The sequence below is a fragment of the Syngnathus acus genome, chromosome 3 (assembly GCF_901709675.1).
Source record: "Syngnathus acus chromosome 3, fSynAcu1.2, whole genome shotgun sequence".
Lineage (NCBI taxonomy): Eukaryota > Metazoa > Chordata > Actinopteri > Syngnathiformes > Syngnathidae > Syngnathus > Syngnathus acus.
Window position 1 is genome coordinate 10,377,924 of NC_051089.1, and position 24,270 is coordinate 10,402,193.

The 24,270-nt window shown below is 39.8% G+C and overlaps 1 protein-coding gene across 1 annotated transcript; it reads right to left on the minus strand.

The window, feature by feature from the left end:
• Window positions 1-1,526: 1,526 nt before the first annotated feature.
• zgc:162592 (uncharacterized protein LOC561993 homolog) lies at window positions 1,527-5,324 on the minus strand. Its single transcript, XM_037247580.1, has 2 exons — window positions 4,517-5,324; window positions 1,527-2,756 (listed from the first exon to the last, which is right to left on the minus strand). Exons 1-2 carry the CDS (start codon window positions 5,298-5,300, stop codon window positions 2,467-2,469), a joined length of 1,074 nt encoding a protein of 357 aa, XP_037103475.1. The 5' UTR covers window positions 5,301-5,324; the 3' UTR covers window positions 1,527-2,466.
• Between the last annotated feature and the right edge of the window lie 18,946 nt (window positions 5,325-24,270).

The following is a 24,270-nucleotide window of genomic DNA, read 5'->3' on the forward strand; positions in this document are numbered from 1 at the left end:
CTAACCATCATCTACATTCTAACTTATCTCTTCATATCTGAAAAATGCATAAATTAATGGAAGACAACATATAGTATCTATTTAGGGTTTCCATTGTTATATTTTATATTTCAAATTGGGTAACACGTTGTCCTATGAATCAAAGACGAAGGTGAAAAACGCTACTCGATTTCTTATGTGAAGAGCAAAGAGCCGATAAATGGCAAGCGATAAAAGATTCCGCCAAGTTTGCCACACGTGCTTCTGGTCAAATATTTGTCCAGATTTATAAAAGCGACCTCTGTGTTAATGCATGCTGATATGGCACGCCGTAAACAGAGCAGCAGCAATGTTTATATACCTTGGAGCTCCAAAAAAGAAAAGGAGAGCATTCAGTTGAATACAAATGCCAGATAAAAGTAGATGTCGCCCTTTGAGCTGGTGTCGTATAAGACAAATGATGCAGGAAAAAGGCAACTCACTAAAGATGGTTTAGATATTTTATCTTGTTGTGCTGTTAATAAGAGTAGGATGAATTTAAATATTGTCATAAATCCTAAGTACTGTCCCAATCCTTTTCTTTTCTGTCAGTGACCATAAAATGTGTTTTAAACTTGAATTTTTAAAACCTGTGAATTTTAAAAACTTGTGGCATCGTTTCAAATGGAATGATCACGTCGAGTTGACTTTTCAACACGGGCCAAAAATGTTATCCAATTTGAATCTAATTACGCACTAGCATACATTACATGACATATCCAAACCGCCAAACCATGTTTACGTTTTGTGTACCGTTTGTTTTTTGTTTTGTTTTTTTCAAAATCAGAATTTTTGAAACAGCTCTTGTAACATATTTCCTATGATTGAACAGGTGTTCCCAATGTTGTTACCAGTGTTTTAGGGTTCAATATTTTGCTGATAGTGAAGCCCACCAGCCAGATAAAACCTCGAGGATAATAAGCTAGTCTCGCTTCATAATCACCGCACAGCTTTCTAATTTTCCTTCCACCGTCCGTGCTCATTGAATCATCATAGATTGGATTATTAAGGGTGTCGGCCTACCAGGACATTTTCAATGCACATGGTTTGATTAAACTCTTAAAAACTTGACAGAACTGGAATTACAAGCTCCCGAATTCATCATGAAATGAAAGGGCAGGAAAAAGAAAGCACTTTTTACTTTACTTTCCCGCAACAAAAACAAACGCTTAATAATAGCACTCAGAACACTGCCAATGCCAAACTGATAAGGGGCAAAAATGTTTTTTAATGTTCTGAGGATGATATTGATGAAAGTACTTTGCTGATTTCCATAAAACTTTATATTGGGCTGGAGCACGAACCAAGGGAAAAAAACAATTCAAAGTTGGTGTTGAGCCAGCATTTTGTTTTTAACAGTCTGGGTCTAATGATGCATTTTGTTTACCTCTTGTATTGTTGCCAATACACACAACCTGCAGACCATGCAGTATTTTGTCAAACTAAGGAGCTCACACAGTTCAAAAGGCATAATGCTTTATTTCTTAGATTATTCGTAACCCATATATTATCAAAAGTTAATCTCTTATTTCACATACAAAAATAATTTAAACAAAAATCTTACAAGTAATGGAGTTTTTTGAATGCACAAAAGTGTGAAGGGTCTCCATGATGGCGTAACACAACGCAAAGGCTAAAACACATTTAATAGTAGTTGAAAATGGAAGTTCTGTGTTGGTCGCCTTCCCTTGCATCATAAGCAGTGTTCACAGCAGACGTCACCTGCACGAGGCCCCCCCCCCCCCCGGGTGGCCGACGTTAGATGTACAGATGAGGCGCTTTCGCAGCAAAACATACTACCTAAGAAGTTACCCAAGTAATCTTCTGGCAGCACAGCCGTGGTGACCTTTCTACAGTGTCACAGCTTAATTATTTTTCTCCTTGCATACACTCAAACGGCGTGACTTAAAGGTTAACCTCTCACAGCTGTTATATGTCAACATCTCCCATCCCCGCATTTAAAAATGAGGATGAGGCGGGCAGCAAACATCCTTCAATGTATTCACAGTCACGTACTCGGGCAAACGAATGGACGTCTACGGAATAGGACATTAAAATACAAAATTTTCGTCGCAATGTTTAATAAAGACAGTTGGCACGTGCTGCGCAGGCTAGGCTGGAGCCTCAATCTAAAACTACTGAAAGGTGGTTAAAGAGGTACATTCGGTCCTTACCACACTGTGGCTGGGTTGGGGGAAATAAAACAAAACAAAACAAATGGACAAACAAAAATCCACAGAAGTTATAAACAGAACACAATCTTTCAACTGAATGCTAGGAAATAAAAAGAAATAAAACAAATATAAAGCAAATGATATTTTACAGTACATGTTATTGCAACCCGTGTCATCACAGCCTAGTAAGAGCAACTAAACATTTGCATGTCAACTCCAGTCCACTTTGTGTAGCTTCTGCCAAATAAAAGCACAAGTCCTCTCCTGAGAGCGACTAGGCTAAGGTCATCAGCGTGCAGGTGGAGGAAACACTTGATGAGCGCTCCTGGGCTTGGTTGTCCAGAGAGCTTGAGCCAATTGCAATCTCGGATGCTCCGCACCATCCCAGAGTATTGACCAGTGACGGACAGAGGGCGTGAGCCAGTCTGTGCATGATGAGGTGGAATTTTTGTCGGAAGCTTTTGTTGATCCAAAAGTAGAAGATGCAGTTGAGGAAACCATTGGACGTTGGTAGCCAGACCACCACAAATTCTAGCCACTCTGGTACTGAGCTCCCTGACAGTGCTGCGTTAATGAACAAAATGAATTAGCACTCACAATATACTGTATACAGTTTATACAGAGTTACCTCACAGGTTTTCATTTGTGACCACAATTTAATCTATAACAACATCAACTCGATATTTTGCTGATTTTCTTGCCATTTTTCAAACTTCTATGTTGAATCAGTCAAAAAAAAAAAGTATACTACAGCTTCAACCAGTACAACGAACTTAAACAGAAGCACAAGCAGGTGCTGATTATAGGCTGCGTTCAGAAATTAATGCGAGTCGAGTACGCTCGGCCTCCCGCAAAGATGATGAAACACCCACCTGGTAACTACAATCAAGTTTTTTCTCATTAGTTCAAAATGGCTATAACCTTCACCATAATCCTACATCACATTAGAGCCTTCATCTGTGCCTTTAAAGTGTCCAAATACATCAGGACCTCCTTGTATACAATATGTACATGAAACCTCCTCAAGGTCAGCCCAGAGTCTCAAATAAGAAGGGGGGGGGGGGAAAAAACTAAAACAGATAATCACTCAGCACATGCATACATTTAAGAGTGAGCTTTGCAGGGATTTTCTTGGATATCAGATTAATGGCAAGCCTCTTTGGAAAAAGGTCTTCAATTCTAAAAATACTCAGCACTAAGTCCACATTCAGTCTTGGTTACGGCACGACAGCAAAATGGCTGAAGTTGATGAGAACCTTTCCAAAAAGGCACGACTCATGAAATTGCCCTTAAATCAGTGTATTCATGCACAGGCGTCCATAAAAAGGGCCATTCCACCAAGTCTTATAATTTATGGAGGGTGTTGCAGAGACAGGATATAAGCATGAAAAGCAGGACTTACAATCAAATAATCCAAAGTCAACTCGCGTTCAGAAATATTGGATACGACTATTTCTTCAAGGAATTCAAAGTTTAAAATGCAGGCATGTCAATAATAGCCTATCATACTTTTTAGTTGCCACGTTCCTAAAACTTTTACCAGCTCTTCGTAATGTATCAAATTGGTACGGGCCTTAAAAGAATGTTTTCTCAAAGATTGTAGGAGAATTCAGAAGCGACCCCAATGATCAATATCAACTATAAACCCTTGTAGGTAAACTAGGTGCTAAGACTGGCAAGGATGATGTGAGAAAGTCATCCAAAATGTCAGCATCTGCATTTATCAGATGCTGATAAAGAAAATGTGAGTTGAATAATAATATTTTTTTAAGACTTGTCTCGATCATTAACAAAACACTATATGATATAAAAGTCATTTTCCAAAGTGCTGGGAACACTTTCATCTTCCTTTTACTTCATCCTCATATATCATCATTAGCATTTTTGTAGAATTGTTAAGGTTTGTAAAAACAAAAGTATATATATTTGTGGGGGGGCACATGTTACCCCCCAGGGGTGTCAAACTCATTTTTATCACGGGCCGCATTGTAGTCATAGCTTCTTTCGGAGAGCCATTATGACTTTCAACCCAAATAAATGTATGTGCACCTCATATTATATACAGTAAAAGCTACAAAACAAACTGACAAATAACTCGTTTTCAAATCAGATGAGTTAAAACTGGTCAAATATAAAAAAAAAAAAAAGATTAAAAGTGAAGACAATTTGCAATTGTAGTAATGACACACGAATTTGATGCACAATTTGTCTTCGGCGGCCACATACAATGATGTGGCGGGCCGTATCAGGCCCCCGGGCCTTGAGTTTGACACCTGTGGTTTAGAATGTGTTTTTTTGACAGTGACTTTCACACAAGCGCTTACCGTTGTAGATCATAGCCGCAATGCACGGCGTCCAGCAAGTAAAGTAAGCAGCCATGACTGGCACCAACACCCTGGAGGCCACGTTGTGTCTCCTCCGGTGCGCGCGCTTGAACTGGCGCAGTTTGCGGCTCTGTCTCCGGGCAGCGCACCACACTCGAATGTTGGCGTAGGTCATGACCGCTGAGCACGGGAAAAAGATGACACAGGCCAAGCTCAGCGAGTAGCCCACGTTGGTGGAATAGGATGGGTTGCAGACCAGCGACGCGTTGGAGAAGTGGACCTGGATGATGCCATTCGGGAAGCATATGGGCGCCAGGAGGCACGGTGGGAAGCACCAGGAGAAGGCGATCAGGAGCAAAGTCCGCCTCCTGGTCATCATGGACGAGTACTTGAGGGGATAGAGCACCGCGATGTATCTCTCCAGGCTGATGGTGGCCAGCGTGTACATGCACGTCGAGTACACGGTAGCGTTGCAAAAGGCCACCAGGTGACACAGCTGGTCGGGCCCGTCCGTGTAGTCCTTCAGGAGACTCACCCACAGGTTCAAGGGCATGACCAGCAGTCCAAAGGCGGAGTCCGCGACCGTCAGGGAGAGCAGGAAATAGCGGGAGCTCCTCGACCAGCCCGACACGGTGGACGTGATCACCAGGAGAACCGCGATGTTCCCCAAAGTGATCATCACCCCCAGAGCGATGATCACGCTCACCTTGACGGAGCGGTGGTGGAACTGCACCATCCTTTCGGCGTCCGAATCCACGCTGGAGAAGTTAAGCGAGGCGTTCATGGTTTTTCCCTCAACAAACCATGTTTGAAGGGGAATTATTGCTGCGTTAAAAAGTGGTGCGACCAAGACAGCAGGGTACGGGCTGATGTTCAAAAGGAGGTCGTCCAAGAACTTCTTGCAGACGTTTGCACAAGCAGCTGCACACCTGTAGCAATTAGTGCAGGGCAGGTACAAGCTGACTCCCAGAATCACGGGCAGGATCACATCATTTCCATGCAGTTCTGCATGCATACATGCATAGTGCTCGAAAAGAATCGAAGAAAAAGTTAGATATATAAAAGTTGGATATAAAATCTACTACATTTCTGACAGCACCAGATTCGACCTTCTTTAAACTTTTAAATGCACGTCAAACTGTTCAACATGTCATACTTTTTTTTATTTTTTATAGCACAACTTGCGCTTCTTTGACAAGGAGTGTAAAGGAAACATTAAAAAGAATCTTCATGTTCTACTGTGTGCCTTGCTGAGTCTCTCTCTCTTTAAATATTTGTATAAAATCCACTTAATTAGTCCTTTTTGTCCAATTTTTTTCACATAAAAATCCGGATCAGAATATCAAGGTCGCCGTTAAGTTTGTCCAATCTTTTGTAACCGCTTAATTTGAGCTACAGGCACATGACACTGTGAGGTGATTTATCACAATTTAGCCATCCAACAATAACAGTGAGTCAGTCAACAATAAATCATTGCTAAAATGAGCATATAGAAAATGTATGTATGCTGTACAACATCCGAGCAGGCCTAACATTTTCTAACCAATCATGTCAAAGTTCTACTATCACGCATCAATCAGGCTTGTGTCACACAACATGCTTTTGTGCACCAGTAGATATTTAAAGTTATTTATGTTTTATTCCCCATTTCTAAAACATCTGGCTTAATTCATTTGAATTGTACAGTTTACAGGTCCCATTAATTCACAAAAACTTGACATTTGATACAGGGGGGGGTGTAAACTTTTATATTTGCTGTAAATGGTTGCCGCCAGCTGCTCACCTCCAAAATGTGGCACAGCAAAAAGGAGGAGCAGGAAAGATGGTCTCTCACCAACCAATCTGTTTGGCAGTTTGTGACAGCCAGGTGATTAAAGACGGTATATACCGGCTTACCTCTGAACACTGTGAGCCAATTCCCTGCACCCTCAGGCATGGTAATATAACCCGGAATTGATCACATCTACAGATAAAAACATGCAGCCCTACATGTCAGTGTCCCATTTTATATGAAATATACAGGATTCAATGATAACATTGGAAACTGGTTTACATCCATATTAATGAGGCATTCTGGAATGTCGGAATGACTTGTTTTTATTTGTTTGCATTTTGACTGACGTTGACATTTACAGTAAGTGAAATGAATGGAAATGTGTTCCTACTTCCCAAAAAATAGCAGTGTTTTTTAATAAGACAAATAGCACTCCATAATATTGTACATTAAAAAAAACATATCCTACTAACAGGATTAAATAGAAGTTTGAAACTGTTTGTGCATTATGATCAATTCATTGGAGCTCCCTCTGGTGTGTGTGACTTGGCTACTACCCACAGGCGGCAGTATAATAATATACGACGTACTGACTTTCCCAAATAGTGTAAGTGACTTAGTCATTGCAATATTAGCCATGTTTGGCAGTAGGTAAATAATATATGCCTATGAGTATTATTATATTGCCCGTTTACATGTGTTGCTGCATCATGTGTGTTTAAATATCCGTTGTATGTTACAAAAGCATTAAACTAGCAGACTGAAGTTATGTGGGTGTTTCAAATACACAATTTGTAGTTCTTTCTTTTCTGTTCATTTTGAATGTAAAGTTCAACCGGGATTGCCATTTAACAGCTTGAAGCCTCTCTTTTGAAGATTTGTTCACGATCTGCCCAACTGTGGCTTGTTGTGAAGAGAGTTGAGTAGAGTTGGCCACCATACAGCCCTCGTATCTCAAATTTTTGCTGGCATGTTAAATAAAGAAAGCCAATCTTGAGAAACCACTGTGCCTTAAGTAGAGCACAGCAGCTGCTATACTATGTGAACCACATGAAAAAAAAATGTATGCATTCTGATAAAGCCCTTAGGCACTGCCTTACTACCAGGATTCCTTTGGGAGAACTGACAGCTACCTGCTTTTTGATATATTACTTCCTCACTGTCCAACATGAAGCATACAGTAGGTATTAGGCTGTTGGACTCTTGCTCTGCGATTAATATTCTATTTTTTCATCCTCTCCCTGGTCCTCTTTTTTCATGTTATGAAAGGCTGCGGAAGCATCAATGATCCGCTGCTACTGTACTGTATCTTCCTTAAAGTCATGCTGAAGCACTCATCTGAAAACATCACATCTTAGGGAAACATTTAGAGTCAACTTTATATTGTCCTAATGTCATTTTAGCAAGTTTGATCCCATTACCCTTTGGATCCTCAAACTTTTGTAAGATTCGTGTACACACATAACCACCTGATGGTCAGGTCTACAATCACAGGCTTAACCTCATCAAGTGTTATGGGGTGAATCTGTTTTGACTCTTGGGAATGACAACGACAAAATGGTTCCATCATATGCAATGGCAGTTTGTTTATTATTTTCTGTCATGTTTGGAAAATGTCATTTTGAGCTGTGAGGACAGTTAAAGCTGGAAGAAGGCACTGAATATGCTTTTGTAACTTGGAAAATGTGGTAAAAAATTTATTTATCCAGAAATAACGTTTTCTAAACAGTTTTTGTTTTCAAGCGATTCATTTTTGTACACAACCTCTCTTCAGCCTTTTAAAACCCCCTTGCGCATTGTGTGCAAAAGATTTTTAAGATAAATTGAGGCAGTCGGGTTTTCTTCTCTTCCACTGAGGATATGTTCTTGTATCCAAGCCTCTTGGAATACAATAAACATTTCACCTTTGAAAAATAAATAAATGGTAAAACACAATAATGTACTGTATCTGAAAACATTTTGGCTTGGTTGTCCGGCACAGTCATGCCACAGTCCAGGATGAGCGTCTAGTACAATAATTACTGAACTAAATGCCTGGACGGTTAGTTCAGCAGCAAGCACCGAGTTTTTGTAAGGATTCAGAGAAATGAAGTTTAATATCCCATGTATTTTTGCACAGTGTGACCTGGCATTGTATACAAACTATAAAATCTTCATCTGAACCCTGCTCGTCTCCTCCTTCTCCAAGCCAGGGCTTTCCATATGACAAACACATATTGCTTATTTGTGGACTGCATTACATCTAAACCAGTGGGAAAGGGCAGCCGGCTACTTCCTGTTGGTCGCTTAGCAACAAGCACCAAGCTTGTATCATGCTGCCGTCAGTCCTGCGGCACCCAAACAGAGTACGGTGGATAAGCGCCTTAATCCATTCATGAATCCACACTTTTTGCTGTGTTGAAAACCTTTTGTTTTTTTCACTGGACACTGAGAGATCACTTTTCGCGTGTTTTGTGTTGGCAGGATACATGTAGGTGTGTACACAAGTGGGCTTTGCATGAGTAAATATAGTAGATCCCAGGCGACCACAGAAAAAATTGAGAGACAGAGCTTATGTATTTGTCCATGCTTGCAATTGAATATCCTGTGAGTGGGCGGACTCCTCCACAGGCCTCCTACTTCGTGCAGAGCTTCCGATGTGGAGGAAGGTAGCCATTGATTTCATTTGTATTTGTGTGTGTGTGTACTTGTGAGTGAGCGAGTGTTTGTGTGGGTAGCAACGTATCTAATTCAGTCAGCGCGGCTTGATGGATGATGTTTAGGAAAGATTGTGAGGCGGCGAGGTTTGATGGACGATTGATGAAAAGCTGACAGGTTGTCTCGCTGATAACAGGCCTCTGCCAACTCAGATGAAACAGCCCTTCTGCATCTTCTGTGTCTTTACACCCATCTGTGCTCACCTTGCAATTTGAAGTAAAGGCATTCCTGTGGAGTTTTTAGATGGAAAATAGTTGTTGAGGCGTAAACCATTCAAACAAGTGACATACAAAAAATTATTCATATGGAACTTTTAGTTATCCATGCCACTATTAGACAGACAAACTGAGTTAGAAAAAAAACTCCTTCTGGATATTGGTACTTGCTCAAAAAAAAAAACTATGATGGCCAGCCAGAATCCAGGGCCAGATGCTAACACTCACCAGGTGTTCAAAAAAGACTGGAACTAAGAATTGAGCTTAGTGTCCCTAGAAACTGAAGGGCAGACATAGCTAAAGAACAAATGAAGAGGCCACTTAAGCCAGGAAATCAGACCTGGGTGCCTTCCAGCATATATGGCATGATGGATTGGTTAAGGCAATTCTGGGAATCTTGAGAGAACAAAGATGAGGTGAGGCACAAGGGTGACATTAAGCTGGATGAGATGACCAAAACACACAACTACAAATGAAAAACGGACAAAAAATGAACAGAAATACACAGACAAGTATTAGTGAGGGTGCAATGGTACACACAGTTCCTTCCCACCCATTGACTGTACTGTGTCTAAATGTGAATGTGCTCTGTAATTGATTGGAGACTAGTCCGAGGTGCAGTCTCGCATTTGCCCAATCAGTAGGGACAAGATCAAGTTTCCCCATGACCTTGAACAGGATATGTGTTTAAAACAGATAAATGAGAAGAGGCAATAGCTGCAGTCCAATCCACCTCCCACCCCTGAAATGGGGTTAGCGACTAAAATCTAAATATTTTCTGACATGAATCCCAGTTAAAAATTCCAAATCTTCTAAAATCCATTGACTGACTGACCAATGAACGAAAATGGGAGATGCAGGCATAAGGTACCCTTTTGTGTCGGAGAGTGAGAGATGATGTCCTCGTGGGATGCCAGAAGAAGCAACAATACCACTGTGGGTGTTCATTGATTCCAGTTCAGTCCATTTCCAGTAGCGTATCTTTGGGATTTTTCAAAGGAACCGTCTTACTAAACACTGCATGAGCCCAAAGATATATCTGGTGTGTTAAAATGCGGAAAGAAGAAAAAAACACCCTTGGTAATTTAAGCATCCCATATTGACATTGTTACACAATATATGCATGTCATAATACCTCTGCTTCCCTCATGAGTCCAAAAATACCAATAATGAGTGTACATTTTCCGTCTTGCATAAGAACCTTTCCAAGCTTAATTAGGACAGGACAGGATCTCAAGAATCGTTAAAGGTTCAAATTATTACATTTAGTCAATTAGTCATGTTTGGGATTCAAGGTGTTAGTTTAATTTTCCATTTGTTTTTAACAATAATACATGAAATAAATAAATAAATAAATAAACAATACTGGGTTGTTTTTCTATAACCCATTCACTGGGTGGTTTATTTCTACCCCCGGTTGGCTTAATTATTTTTACCCAGAAGACTTGGTGGAACATTGAATTCATCCAAAGACATTCTATGTAGGTATTATGATGATTGTCATTCACGGTGATATAGAATGTCACCATACTGAGAGCTGATTGTTAACTTTATCGTTTGGCAATTGGCAATCCACAAGTCGAAGAAAATCGAAAGGTAAGGAGTCACCACAGCAGAATTTTCTTTTAATATTTAATTCATCTGATTTTGTGACGTTTGATGGATGGAGTATTGTTAGTTTATGCAAGTGGTTGCAATGTTGTGGCTGGTCGGTGTGTAGTCTGTTTTATGTTCAGACAGGAGAGAAAAGCAATGTTTGCGGAACTGTTTCAACAAGATTGGGTTTTCACCAACCCCACTGAAAAAAATACAAAAATAAAATAGAACCAGCAGCTCAACCCACAAGGCTGGCAACCTTGTCTCCTTTTGTGATTGCTCTTCTTTCACAGCCAGGGTCTTCTTCTTTTGTCAGTTCCTAATGATCGCTTCGAGAAATGTTTATCTGTTGACGTCATGCTGGTGTGCGTCAGACTCTGGATGCTGAGTAACATGCAGTGACTAAAAATGAGTTGATGTGTTCAAATCAGTGGGACAAAAGCCCTCCATTCACCAAAATAATTTCCTCTGCAGTCTTGCTTTTCTTTGAATAGGCAAGTTTATCACAGTCTGGTTGTGCCAGTGCCAACATGATATATTAAAGCAGGTTAACTTTATTTATTTATTTATTTACAGTAATTATACTGATGAGAAAGACAAATTACAAATCTTGTCTTTCAGCCTGCTGAGAGGCTCATACTGTGATAAATCATTTCAATTCTTGATAGAAATGACCGTTTCCATAATGCCCGATAGTATAGACAGAGCTAGAGATGGGCACTTTTCCAGATTTTGTCAGTCTGTCCTTTGTCGGTGACTTGGGCACTTTTCCGTCTTCATCCTTATTCATAATATTGGGTAGTCTGTCCTCGTCATTAAAAAGGGCTTCATATCATCTGTTCTGTTCCTCTGTCTATTCACCCTTCATGTATAAATAAAAAGATAAGATAAAATAATCAAAACGTGAACTCAAAGTGCACTGATCTGATCCATGAAACCTCTGGAAACTGAAAAGAGTCCCGCTGCTGCCCTGATTCACACTATGAGAACGGTAACAATTTAACAATGTTTATTATTGTGTGTATTGCCATTGATGTCATCACTTGAAAAAAAGTGAACCATTTGAGTTTCGGCTTAAGCCTAGATTATTAGCTGTAGTTATTTTACAATCCTCCAAAGTGATTCGGTTGAATGACAGAGTGCAAAACTCACATACACTACCTATTCTTTGGTTGTCCAATCTTTCACCGCTTCCTGTTGTGGGTTGACTGCTGTTTATCTGGTGGAACAGGTGCTTGTCGAAGATTCTCTCAGGATTTCATCCTTCGTCTGAGCCTTTTGTTTGCCATTCATATCGGTGCCCTGTTCACTCATCACGTACTAGCTGCATCCTCAATGTGTCAAAGCAAAATAGAAAATATGGATTTCTCAAAACCTTACAAAACACTGCAGTTTTTAAATTTATCAGTTAAAACCAGACATTGTGGCGGCTGTTGCGTCGTGCACACACAGAGTCATTCTATTATTGATGTTTTACATTACTAAACTTGTTGCTTTCATTGTGGGCTCATTTGGCTGTAGTATTCCAATTATTTCTTACCAACATTTTTCTATTAGAACTATGTTTTATCTTTGTGATGCACAAAAAACATAGTGACTCATTGGAAGAACAAATAGTTCTTCTGTGAGTCACAGGGTAAGTGCAGCCCTCACAAAATTGAAAAGAATTATGATCTTCTTATTCTTGATTGCATATTTATTCTTTATCCAATTGATGGTAAAAAAAAAACACAAGTTGATCATTGACTATAAAGTTCCCCAAACTGTTTGAAGAACATTTTGCACCATGCCCGATTAAATTGATCACACATTAGGAAATGTTGCTTAAGACTTGTTAAATAATTCATACTTTTAGTGCTCCCAAAGACACGGAAGACATTTACTTAGAGATGCTCTTGGAGGCTGCGGTGTGGGCTAAATTTTAAGCCACTCCGTGGAGACAGTTTATATTGTATTAGCACAAGGAGAACGAACGCTTTGCAAGTAGAGAATTTTCTTTTTGCTGTTATTCTCAGAATTTAAAATGGAGTTTGTGCATTCTATAGTAAAGAAATGTAAGCTTTCCAGAATGTCATTGTGAATAAAATAGAGTGAAAGGAATGTGCCCTTGTATGTGTTATTGGATTTGATACACAAATATCATGACAGGCAGCACAGTTGCCAAAGCGCTTTGGAATAGACGTAACAAAAAAGTGCAACGTGATTATAGCATGTGTGTCAGTTTGTATGAGAATGTGGATGAAGGGTTTTGTATATAGAGATTAAATGGAAGCAGAGACTAACATTGACCTATTTATTCAAATTCAATAGACCGTAATCCTTAACCTTTAGTGCTGCTCAAGATCTCACAAAAACAACATCCTCAATCAATTCCGCTGGGCTTTTGTTAGCCCTTGCGGAAACAAAAGTGTCAATGATCACGGAGAATTACACCGTGCAAGGTGATTATTAGCCCTAGCTGTGACTTTTTTCAGCTAAGAAGTAAACAAGTACTGTATGTTTCAATATGCTCTGCGAATACATGATGCAAAAATATGCTGAATATTACCACTGTTAGAAACAGTCTTTTCCACTTAGTTGTGACAAATTGTATATTCAGCAATGCAAAATCGCAAAAACATAAAAATGTCAGGTCATTCGTATTTCAAATCACCACTGTACAGCTTACTTCAAAGCATAACAGCAAATTTGATTAATAGTGACATTGATTGGGTCTCCTTCCACTAAACTTTTCCATTATTCAACCTGTCAATCATTATCTCTATTCCAGGTCTCTGTGTCCCGAGCCAAGATTGGAATTTGGCATAATCTTGACACCATCTATTCACATGATATCTGTATCAAACTTTAGTAAATGTCAGACACACAGACATCAGGTGGGCTGTTGGCCGAAGTTTGTTTGTGCCAGGGGGAGTTCGACTGACAGAATCTAAGGGAGACATTTTTCATCTCAGCCTTGACGTTGGAGAAACACAAAGCAGATGAAAAGAAGGAAGAACCAAAATGAAGTTTTCAAACATTCTTGTGTGCTACTCTATGATTCAGCAAAATGTATTTTGTCACTCAGAGATTTCACGGATTATTCTTTTTAGACAATTTAGTGAAGGAACTAACAGACAAATGGTAGCGGTAGCCCTATACAAAAAAACAAAAAACAAATCTCCATCTCTTCTCAATAAATGAAGTCATTGTCATGCACATTCCTAAAACCTGTCTGCTATTGTGTTTCCAAACGTACTCACGTTACACCCAATGCTTACAGAAGCAGCATACAAATTCAAGCTCACAAGACAAACTTTTGCGTTTTGTTATTCATAACAGGTTGTTGTGTGTTTGTGCTGCTGAACTTTGTGACTTCATGTCCACTTTCTATTCTTGGTTTGTGTTTTGTCACTTATGCCTGGCCTCCAACAAGCTGCTTGTAAAAAAGAAAACACAAGGCACACAAGAGAATCATGGTCAAGAAACATGCTCTGCTGATTACTAAATAGAAGAAAAGATGCATAATTCTGGTCATTATTTCTGCATAAATTTTTAATTAAATCACTGCTTAAACCTTTTGTGTTTACATCTGTAGTTTCAAAGAAAATGCAAAAAGTTGGTTTGAAGACATTGTGTGGATGTCAATAACTTACGGCGGTTCCTCAATTTATTCAGAGACTCTGCAAACCGAAATATTTGTGTGAAGCAGTTTTTCCCATTCAAATCAATTGATCAGTTCAACAAACATGTATTTAGGCACTGTTTAACTTTTCTCGTGCAATAATTTAAATTGAATAATTGTGAAGTACATTTTTATAGTGCTAGATTTAGCCACAGTGTTAATGCTCAAACCTTGTGTAGTAAACTATCACATATTGAATATGTCTCTTATTTGATGAATGCTTAACGCTTCTGTATTTTTATGCTGGTCATGGTCTTGTACTTGGGAAACTACAGATTTTTAGACAGTACTGAAATAGTGCCCTCCAGCCTAATTAATCACCAGGCACATCGCTGAAAAAAAGCTGTCATTGTTTGGCTCATGTGACCATGACCCCAGTATTCTTTTGGGGGCACATGCTTGCTCATGCATGAGCACACATGCAGCCTATGTGTCATGTAATTGCAGCAATCTTTCGGCTTGCCAGCTATGATAACCACTACTTTCCATAACAGGAGTAGTTTGAATGACTAAAAATAAGTAAAAATAAATAAATAGATAAGTCTGGGAAGTTGCAGGCAGTTGTTGTATAATGAAGTGACACAAATGTAAATGGCTCATTTCAGCCAGCAACAGCAAGGTACAAGAGTTGGTAAATAATTTTTTCATGAATCCAAAATGTCTTTTAATATGATTTTTTTGTAGATTATTGGAAACTTTTTCCCCAGGTTTATGAATAAAAAATGCATGAATCGTAACAACCAAACTTGCATAATACTGGGAAATTCGGCGCAGGCAATAATTGGGATTTTTGGGGGACCTTGGTGACCATCTTCTTTATTCTGGTCATTAAAAAGCAAAATAATTATAGTAATAGTCATGTGGTTGGTTTAAGTATTTTGTTGATTCATGCTTCTTGATATTAAGCAAGGTTGTGTTTAATTTAGGCAGAGTAGCCGTTAATGAGATGAAACAGCACATTTAGGATGAAACTGAATCACGCCTCGAGAGTCGTAGCTTCTTGCAAATCGTTAGCCTAATAGCATCATTTTTGAAAGTTTCTGGAAAGCGAGAATTCAACAACAACAAATTCAATAAGGAGGGTCCTTTTGTGTCACTTCAACCTTTGCTGATTACGAAGACCTGGATGACAGAGTCAATGTGAAGAAACAATTCTTAAGAAAGCAAGTGAATGTTTTTTTATCGTTATCGTGACAGTAAGTCCCGCATGAGTTGCAGTTATGCTATTATGGTAAGTACAATCAAAAACAAACATTTGAGATTCGACGGCAAAAGAATAGATGGAGCTGACACTTGGGTTACGTATCCATCCTCCAAAAGAGACAACATATCTGGCACGCTGTGAGAGAAACCACCGAATTGTCATGGCTGAGACAGGCCAAGGGGTATTGAGCTGGTTTTTCAACCAAGCCCCGTCACGTACTGTGGAAAATCAATGGCATTGATTGAAGCATTGTTGAAGACGTCATTAAATAAAGGACACAACCAACAAGTGCGCCAATAGACTACAAACAAACAAAGAAAAGTGTATCTTATTGGAGACAGGCCCTGTATGAAAAAGAGTTGTTCTTGTCAGTTTGGTCACGATGTACCATTGTAAGAAAGATTCATCCACACATTGTTCCATGGTTGTGTCTTCCTCACCAATCTTAGCATCTTATCAGTCCTGATCGTTTGCAGTGATGAGATATTTGTTGTCCTCCTCAGTTACAGTGACAGGAAAGAAATGTTCACAATTGTTAATGTCAATGAATCCTGTGGTAGTCCTCCAATTATATTCATAAGTTTCATTCATCCGTTCATCCATTTTCATGACTTCCTATCCTGTTCAAAGTCGAGGAGTATTGGAGTCCATCCCAGTTGATTTTGGACAAGTGGTGGACTACACCCACGACTGGTCGGGCATATATACAGATGGACAACATTTGCACTCACATTTTATTCTGCCATATATCGGAATCGGCCTCAACCTCAAATCATCCATCGTGGTGGAACTCAACTTTTCTTGCAGTCTGATTTTGTCCTTCTTTCCAGCTGCACCAAACCTGACTGTGACGGATGAAAACAGAAGTGAATTTGTGTGAATGTCAAGTGACTCGCTTGACTTTGGTGCTGGCAGCGTAGGATCAGCTCTCACTTAGTGACAGTGTAAATGTGACTGCCAATGCTTGTCTGTCTGAAGATGTGTTTTGACTGACATCAACAGGATACATGAAAATGGATGTCCAGATAGATGTCAAATGCTCTTTTATATATAACAAGAGATCAAAACAAACTGAAAAAATGGTGCAATTAAATTATCCCCCAAATTGTTTGGATTGGGTCATGTCCTGGGGAAGACAGACTTTGCTGTGCAATATTTTATCCTATTAAACCAAACAAGCAAACAAAAAACATGTCACTGCTTATCCATGTTTTGGATTGGCTGAAAGCTTTAGTTTATAAGCTTTATAAGCACATTAAATAAACTGCATACACAGTGTGCTGATGAGCACCAATATCAGCCATTGGCAGCTGTTGAAAAACCGATATGGAGGGATTACAGTTACCTAACAAGAACTGCTTGTTTGTCAGTGTGTGCACTCTAACAATAAACTTTCATATTGTTGATCTAGTCATTCTGTGCAGTTAAAGCAGTAGCAGTAATTGCACATTAGAATTTTACATGGGTGAGACTTTTTTGTTGACTCGTAACACCGAGATGAATATTTAATTAAAATGGCTACCCCGACCTCGTCTCTCCCTTTGGGGCGCTCGGTATACATGCAAAGCAGCGAAGCAGTTTGTAAACGTGGCGATGACTGTTAATATCGGTTTACAATGGGCGATCATTCCGACCGGAAGCATTCATTTATTCCAGCACATACACATGGGTAAGCTTTTAATGTGACAGCAAGTGCATGATGAAGATCCTAATGGGACTTTCTGAATTAATCACAGCTCATCCTCAGGTAATTTGGGGTTATTAGCCATTATTTCTTTGCATCGGCAAAGACGGCTTAGGTTTGATTTAGAAACCCAACCTGAGAATCATTCCCTAGAGGTTAATTAAACAAGCAACAAACATTAAGTACGAGGGATTTTCAAACTCTCGTAGCATTGTCTACATCACTATTGACTAAAAGTGAGATGAATTGGATATAAACACATTATAGCCACAATCAAACCTCCTCACCAATTACAGAGCATTTTACTTAGAATTGCCAGATATATTTTCTGTAGAGTTAAAAAAGGAGGAAGTCTTATTTGCTATTTTCTGCTCACTAGAGGGAAAAAAATGAAATGATAGATGACAATGTGGTGCACCTTGTTTGCAGAGATATTGCCTCTATCGTTTCAGTCAATTACTGTACATCACTTAACACTAGGGCAAAGGATTTGGCTGTTATGTCAACTTTCAAACTGTGGTCTTGGCAACGAGGTGCTTGGAATTCAGACCGGACCTAATACTGAGGCCATTCCTGGTGGTATCGATGGGGACGTTCAAGAGCTGAAGAAGAGAAACGGTAATCGATGGCCACCAACCAATGAAATCTTTGTTGTTGTTGTGACCTGCTCTTGTCTGTATGACAATCACTAGATGCCAGGAAATAGGTCATCCAGTGGTGACTTGAGATACAAGTTTTTATGATTAATAAGCTGCCGTACGAGAAAAAATAAGCCCATTAGCTGGCCGTGTGAGCTGATCACGCCAGCTGCCTCCTCATATTATAAGAGATGTCCCCGGCGTCCACCCGACCAGTAGACAACAATTGATTCTCACGAATCTGAGTTATTCTCGCAATTGTGCAGCATCAATATTGATGGTAGGTCTGTCAGTCAGTTGCTGATGATGCATTTATATCAGACCAACACGTGTGGCACATACGCAAATAATCAGCCCCACAAGCAAAGTAAATAAATCCGAGTCGAGATGCCACATTCGGTGTGGACTAAGGAATAATAAATTAGTAAACAAATCTATAAATCCAAATGTCACATTCAATGTGGACTTGAATTTATTTATTAATCATTTATTCCTTGGACGTTGTTGGCATTTTGGCTGATATACGTATATAATAAATATTTCAAGCACTTAGTACATGCTAAACTCCTACAACAGTGATCGTGAAACATTGGTCTAATGTTGGTTGTAGATAATACACACATAGTAACAGTGTGAGGCATTTGTCGGCAACTTTGGCCAGTTAAAAGCTAAGCACCAAAGAAAATTAAGCCCATTCATCAAGGACACAAGCAACGAGTTAGTGGAGGTTGTAAACAAGTCCATCACTTCATTCCGTTCAATGGGCAAAGATACATGAAGGTTTGCATCTTTAAATCTAACTCGTTGATAAGTCACCCCATCATCTTTTCTTTTTAGTTTTTTTTTGGTTTACTTATTGATTTTGCTATTGATTTGGGTGATTAACTGATTAATGGGAATAATTTCACTAACAACAAACTCTCTCAACAAACAAAGTCACCAGTCTTGCTGCACGAGTAAGGCACCCAAACCCAACTGGACAAACATAAATAAAAGTTCGCACCAGGCGATTGAACAGACCGATTGCATTTTCTAGGCACTACACTTGTTATTTTTTTTATTGAACCATAAACAGTTTTGTTCAATTGTCAAAGAAGATTGCATTTATTGGACTACATATTTTAGAATCAATCCCCAATTTAGTTTGAAGATTAAAGATGTTCTTTGCCTGTGACATATTTTTCAAATAACACCGTTGATGCACGCTGCCCTTTATCTTGGGCTACACATCCCATCATAGCATTTCAGTCCATAACAGATGTCATTTTCTGATTAGACGCCACACAAGCAGTTATGACCCCTGTACTATGGAGCTGACTCACAAAATTGATTGACATTATAAAGCTCACACATGCAAGTGTGAAAAAGGCTGCAAAAAATTGCACTGCAGAAATATTTGCGAGCTGTCCCCTTCAGTATTTCATTTGTCACCACTAAACATCCTTGAGCATTTTGAAAGACACTTTGTAAATAAAAAATATAGCTCTCTATTTACAGCATATTAAATGACTAGGATTTGATTTGCGTTTTCTGATTTGCTTTGACTTATCTTGGTTTTAGTTCCTAGTCAAGCTGCACCAAGCCACTGGAGACCTGAAAGAACTTGACAGTTTGCTTTTACTAAGACTGGAATGCCGCCTTTCTTTTCGTTTGACGACTATATTATGTTGCCTGTGTAAATTTCTTCTTGCAGTAACCTGGACATGAGTGCCTGTTCAAATAAAGCATGTCTCAAAGTGGCTGGAAACGAATTGTTCCTTAAGGTGACACAGCCAGGTTATGAAATCTGTGTTATCAAGAAACACACCAGGTGAGTCAATAAAAGATATGATATTTTTAATCGACTGCACTCAGAAATGATTTTATCAAAGCATATGTCTAAAGGCCAATTCATCTAACAGAGCAACAATCGATCCATCATCCCACTCGTGAAAGCTCATGATCCATTCAACAACGTACATGCACACAGTGACACTAGTGATCAGCATGTGCACACAAACCCAGAGGAACCACTCAACACATAATTTGCTAATCATCGCTCTGCAGCAGTCTCTGAAGACTGCTATTAACCGCATCCTCTATCCACCACAAAGCATTATCAACGGCTTTTAAACAAAATTATTATTTTCTTTATGTAGTGTAGAAAAGGCCTTTGTTCCACAATGCTATGTAATTTAGAAAAGAGTGGTGCTTTATGGGAAAATACATAAAAGTGAGGAGTCAGAGGAAGAGACCTTCCCATTCTGCAGCTTGTATTTGAATATGTTTCACAGATTCATATTGCTGCCTACACTGATGCCATTATTAGTTGAGCACTTGTCCCATCAACCCGCCCCCCATGTTTGAGTCAAGATCACAGTGGCCATTTCACCCCACCAAAAATCAAAAGATTTTCCACTGAACTTCATATTCAGCGTATTAAGTAGATAGGTCAAACTCCCACGCTTACAGTCAAGCCCCAATTCTTTCAGAATTAATTTTAGCGCATGCTCAGACAAGATAAAGAACTGGTCGACTCAGACATGTTGAAGGATGGAAAATATATTATATATATATATATATATTTATTTATTTATATTTATTTATTATATTATTATATATACGTATATTGCCTTTAAAGCAACAGAGTGCTTGCTGACAGCTCATAAAAATATGTTGGTTGAGAGTGACAGGTACTGATGTGACTTGACATTTTAATCTGAGATCCCTTGGCCATTTTGTGGGGGAAATACCATAGGGGAAAAAATATTCCTTTTTAGACCATGTAAATGAAATCTCAATATAGTTAAGTTCTTCAGTGCAAGCAGAAAACCGCTCAACTTGATTGATATGAATCAGAGACGACTCATAAATTGACTCGCTGTGGATTCTGATTTGTATTTAGAAGATGAACATAGTTACCATTTGATGTCAGGAAGATGTACAAACCTTAGCGTTCACTGTAGACCCTGATGTATCCGCGTACTGAGGTCATGCAGTGATAGTAGTAGCCACGCAGCTCTCCGAAATGACACCAGATTTACACCAGATTGGAGGACAGCGCCATGCATCTTAAAAAGTAAAAAAAAAATGATACCAGGACAATCAGTTTCCATCATCATCAAACTCTCCTATTCCTATCTGGACAACCATTATATACTGGATTCAACAGGTTCCAGAGAAAGCATGTTAATAAAATGCTGTAGATCCACACAGCCCCTCACCCAGCTGATGAAATATGCTGATGACACAGACCTCCTGCCTCTTCTGTCAGACTCTGACCTCAATGACCAGCCCTCCAGGAGTTTGTAGACTGGCGTGATAACTCATGTCTGGAGCTGCACGTCAACAAAACCAAGGAGATGGTGGTGACCTTTTCTAACAAGAAGATAGGGAAATAGCTGCAGCCTTCATTTCAGCATCGAGAGGGCTGTTCCAGGCTCTTCCACAGGCATGGACCATAATAATAAAAGGTTGCATCACTATGAAATTCTGTTTATTTGTTTGTAACTTCTATCAGAAAACCTGAGACTTGTCTCTTGATAATACAACCTAGTAGCAGACCATAGATGTCACTGGGGCGAGGCAGGACAACCAAATGCAAGACAGGCTCTAAGTAGGAAATGGAAAATGAGACAAAGAGGGTTGGAATGCCAGCAGAGCTGGTGTACGAGCTCGGCGGGCTGACAAGCCGGTCAGCGAGCATTATGCGTCATGGTGGCAAAAAGGGGCAAAGAAAGCTTGTGGTCAGGGACAGGCAGAAGGTCGGGCCAAACAGTCCAGGCATCTTGCTAGACAGTGAGTCAGGAAATCAAGCGGCAGGCATACGTGTATCAAGGTAGACAAACCAGTCAGGCGTACGGCTTTACAGTGGATCAGGCAAACAGGAACCAGGAGGTATAGGAGAAACAGGGAGCAGGTATACGTGTGTCAAAGCAGACAAACGGACCCGGGCTGACTACCCGGTCTATATACACGCCCTAATCAGCGGGTAAGACGGGACAGGTGGCGGAGATCAGTGACGATTAGCGCGTGCTGTTACGCATGGGCGATGCGCACCTCCGAGGAGTAGCGCGGCGGGCGGGTCAGAAGGCCTGCAGGGCGAGAGAGGGGAGGAGACGTGACAATAGATTAAAGATAGTTGGACCTAAAATTGAGCCTTGAGGGACACCACAATTCAGTTAATAGATATTCATACATAAATATTCATGAACCTCCTCCCAAAAAAATCTCTGTTGCTAAGAGAGTTGCACCAAGTTAAATACAATACCAATTCAATTTGTGAAGTTGGTTTACCATTATTTCATCATCAATAATAGCAACATTCAGGAAGCTGTATAAGCCGTTATATAAGAAAAACTCAGTAGAATACTTAATAGATCATGAGTGGTACACAAAAGAGGAGGGTGCTTGCAAGAGCAAGTGCTTCTCAAAAAAAACCTTCTATACTCCTGACAACATATTCGTCTCCTGTCAAGCACTGCATTCATTTTGTGGCTCACGTAAACAAAGTCTTAATTGGGAGGAACATTAATTTCAGCAGCAAAACAGGCTGTGAGCAAAATGTGTAATGTCCTGCGCATGCATTACAGTACACTCTTTTCATAACACAGTTGTTTGTGATATTGAGTGCAGCGGGGATCCTGCATAAAGAGTGGGGGATAGAAATCATGTGCGAGAGAACAGCGGAGCTCGCTGGAAGCCTTTCAAAGGTGTGCAATGCTCTCTTGGGGGCAGGAGGAGACAGCTAATTACCTCTGAGATATTCCACTCCCCGCCTCCTATTAGTCATTTCCCCGTTAGTCAGGCGACCAAGTGCCTATGGTGACACTTCTCATTCATCGCCCCCTTGTAGTTTTACCTCTGAACAAAAACCAGTTGAGTTGAAAGACACTAAACTATGAGCATTCATAACATAATGTTTGACATTAGCGAAATCACAATCCATAACTTTTCTGTGTAGAAAGAAATCTCGCATCTATGCCGTATGAATTCCAATCGAAATCCAGAGTGAATGCTTGGAGCTGCATTTACACAATAACCACCCATGCTTGAGGTTTTATTGCTAGTAACCGTCATTAAGCTTTGTTTAATTGTCTCCATAAATCATTTTGAGGTGAGAAAAAAACAACAAGCAAGACATAAGCTGAGGGTAAGAAGGTTTCAATCGATCATGGCCTTCATCTGTGTCTGCAGGACAATTAGTGGCCACCCTGACAACCTCAGCGATTGAATGAACTCAGATGACTTTTTCTATGTCGCATCCTTATATTTGTGTCCCTGGATCTGACAAAAACTGAAGACCTCCCTACAAGTAGGTGTCGCCATGGAAACAACTGTCTTTCAGCACCGGCGACAATAGCTGTTAAATGAAAGGAACTGTCGGATGGAATTAAAAACCAGGCTCAGCGCTTCGTGCCATCCAGTAAGTGCTCATCATCACCACCCAAAGCCGCACAGGGCCAATGTGCACCTGATAGCTAAAATGATGTCATCAAGCGCATCAGCACTCCAGTGATTTGTCGGCGTATCACTAAAATTGTCTTTTCTCCTCAGTGTATCAGATGTGAACAAATACACAAGAAGTATCGATTTGTCATCAGAATAATGAGACACTGCTCTTTTCATACATTCAATTTTATTTACACAACTGCAAGACAAATTTGTGCAAATGCAGGCTTGCTAATCACACACACAATTCATCAAGTTAAAGGAAAAGACAGCACAGCACAGTTTAACAATCAAAGTAAGCATGCATAAAATCCCTTTATTTCCTTTTTAAAGAAATCTGATCTCCACTAATGATACATGGGTTGTTTCTTACCCATGCGTGGCGTTGCATATTTGTGATATGAACTGTAAACTGTGTCCTGGGGGCAGTAAGCAGGTGGGGGAAAATGAGAAAAGCATCAAAACGGTTGAAAATGTGTTTGGACACTTTACAATCGCAGAGTTTCCACAGTATTTCGACAAATTTGCCCGAAAAGAACCCTTGAATATTTCTGAATGTTTACAATCTCTCACCACTGACTGGACGCGAGACATTTGTGAGAGAGCGGCAAGCTGCAAACTGAGATAAAATGTTTTACAATATGCTTCACCTTTCTGATTACCATTTTGCAAGTGACACGCTGGTGGAAATTAGAACTCACAGAATGAACCTTTTTACACAAGAGCAGCATTGCGCTGACATGCTGAAATAAGTCAATACAAGCTCTTTCGAGAAATAGCTGTTTACTCCAGCTGGGTTGTTTTTCATTCCCTTTTTTTGTACCAGCCAGTCATATGATGCCTTTTTTTTTC

Coding starts and splice junctions, on each gene's coding strand:
- zgc:162592 (XM_037247580.1), bottom strand. CDS start 5,300: ATGAACGCCTCGCTTAACTTCTCCAGCGTGGATTCGGACGCCGAAAGG. Junction 2,757..4,516: donor TGCGGCTATGATCTACAACG/GTAAGCGCTTGT, acceptor TCATTAACGCAG/CACTGTCAGGGAGCTCAGTA.